Source organism: Atta colombica, unplaced genomic scaffold, assembly GCF_001594045.1.
Source record: "Atta colombica isolate Treedump-2 unplaced genomic scaffold, Acol1.0 scaffold126, whole genome shotgun sequence".
In the NCBI taxonomy this organism is placed as follows: Eukaryota; Metazoa; Arthropoda; class Insecta; order Hymenoptera; family Formicidae; genus Atta; species Atta colombica.
The window spans coordinates 4,861,173-4,862,430 of NW_017259213.1; the positions used below are offsets into that span (position 1 = coordinate 4,861,173).

At 47.0% G+C, this 1,258-nt stretch overlaps 1 protein-coding gene across 1 annotated transcript; it reads left to right on the top strand.

Moving 5' to 3' along the window:
• Positions 1-2: 2 nt before the first annotated feature.
• LOC108694929 lies at positions 3-1,243 on the top strand (the record flags this gene model as incomplete). Its single annotated transcript, XM_018204623.1, has 1 exon — positions 3-1,243. A coding segment is annotated over one exon (345 nt), but the record flags the coding sequence as incomplete, so codon positions are not given.
• Between the last annotated feature and the right edge of the window lie 15 nt (positions 1,244-1,258).

The following is a 1,258-nucleotide window of genomic DNA, read 5'->3' on the forward strand; positions in this document are numbered from 1 at the left end:
CGGCGGGTCACCTCTACAACAAGCGGGGTCCTGGCCAGGTGCCGGGCGGCATTGGCAACAACAACATCAATAGTCACATCGGGGTCGGCGGCACTGCCGGTGGCATCCTTCATGGAGGAGTCAAGGGCCAACGGCAGCCATTCCTTCAGCGTCTACCGTCGCGTATACACGATCTCACTCGGGCAATCGAGATGGCAGTTTCGGGAGCGGCGAACACGGCAACGCAGCAACATCAACAGCAACAGCAGCGTCAGCATGCGCAAGCCAAGCAGACCTCCCTGAAGAACAAGCCCAATAACAATCGTCAAGCCGGCAGCAAAAAGCTCCAGCAGAGCGAAAAAGTGTAGTTGCAAGGAGTGTGTGAGAGAGAAAGAGGGAGAGAGAGACTGAGCGTATGTGTACTTGCGTTCGTGTGCGTGTGTATGTGTGAGAGAAAGAGAGAGAGAGAGAGAGAGAGAGAGAACGGTTGAAGAGAGAAGTAATGAAGGAAATAGAAAGGAGGCCGCGCGAGAGATAATTAGAAAGAAGTAGGTTAGATCGTTCGACTGTCCGATATGTAATCGTAGACTGTGCATGTGGAAAGCTCGAAGGAAAATAACGGGGAGGGGGGTAGAAAAAAAGAATGCGATATTAACGAGTCTCCTCTCGTGTTCTCTCATTCCCTTTTTTTTCCTCGCTGCGCTCTTCTTCTTTCGAGTTTCTGTTTTTGCATTCGGTCATAATCATAGATGAAAAGAAATCACACCTTGGAACATCTTTGACGTTTTATTGACACAAGCAAAATTGTAAGAAATTTGACAAGGAAGACGAAAGAAGTACGTTTTTGCCTTTATCTTACGTTCCTCCACAATCATGCTACAAGATGCCAAATAGGAAATTTTATTCCTACAAAGGCGTAAATTTTCTTGACTAGATGACGCGCGGGGATGATAGGAGAATAACACGAAGAGACTAGTTAAAAAAGAGCCGTACCGAAATTCGTATTAGGTCTTACGGGTGACTCGCACAGCGTTCTACTCGCGAGTCCTGTACTACATATTGTCGCTACATATTGCCGATTTATATGTATGTGTACGCGAAAGCATGCTTGTGGGCATCAAGTGTGTAAACAGGACGATAGTTCATAAAGAGCTTTGAAGCTTGAGGGAAGAGGAAGACGCAAAAGATCGAGGTATGAAAGTGAGGAAGAAAGACAGAGAGAAAGGAGAGAGAGAGAGAGAGAGAGAGAGAGAGAGAGAGAGAGAGAGAGAGAGAGAGA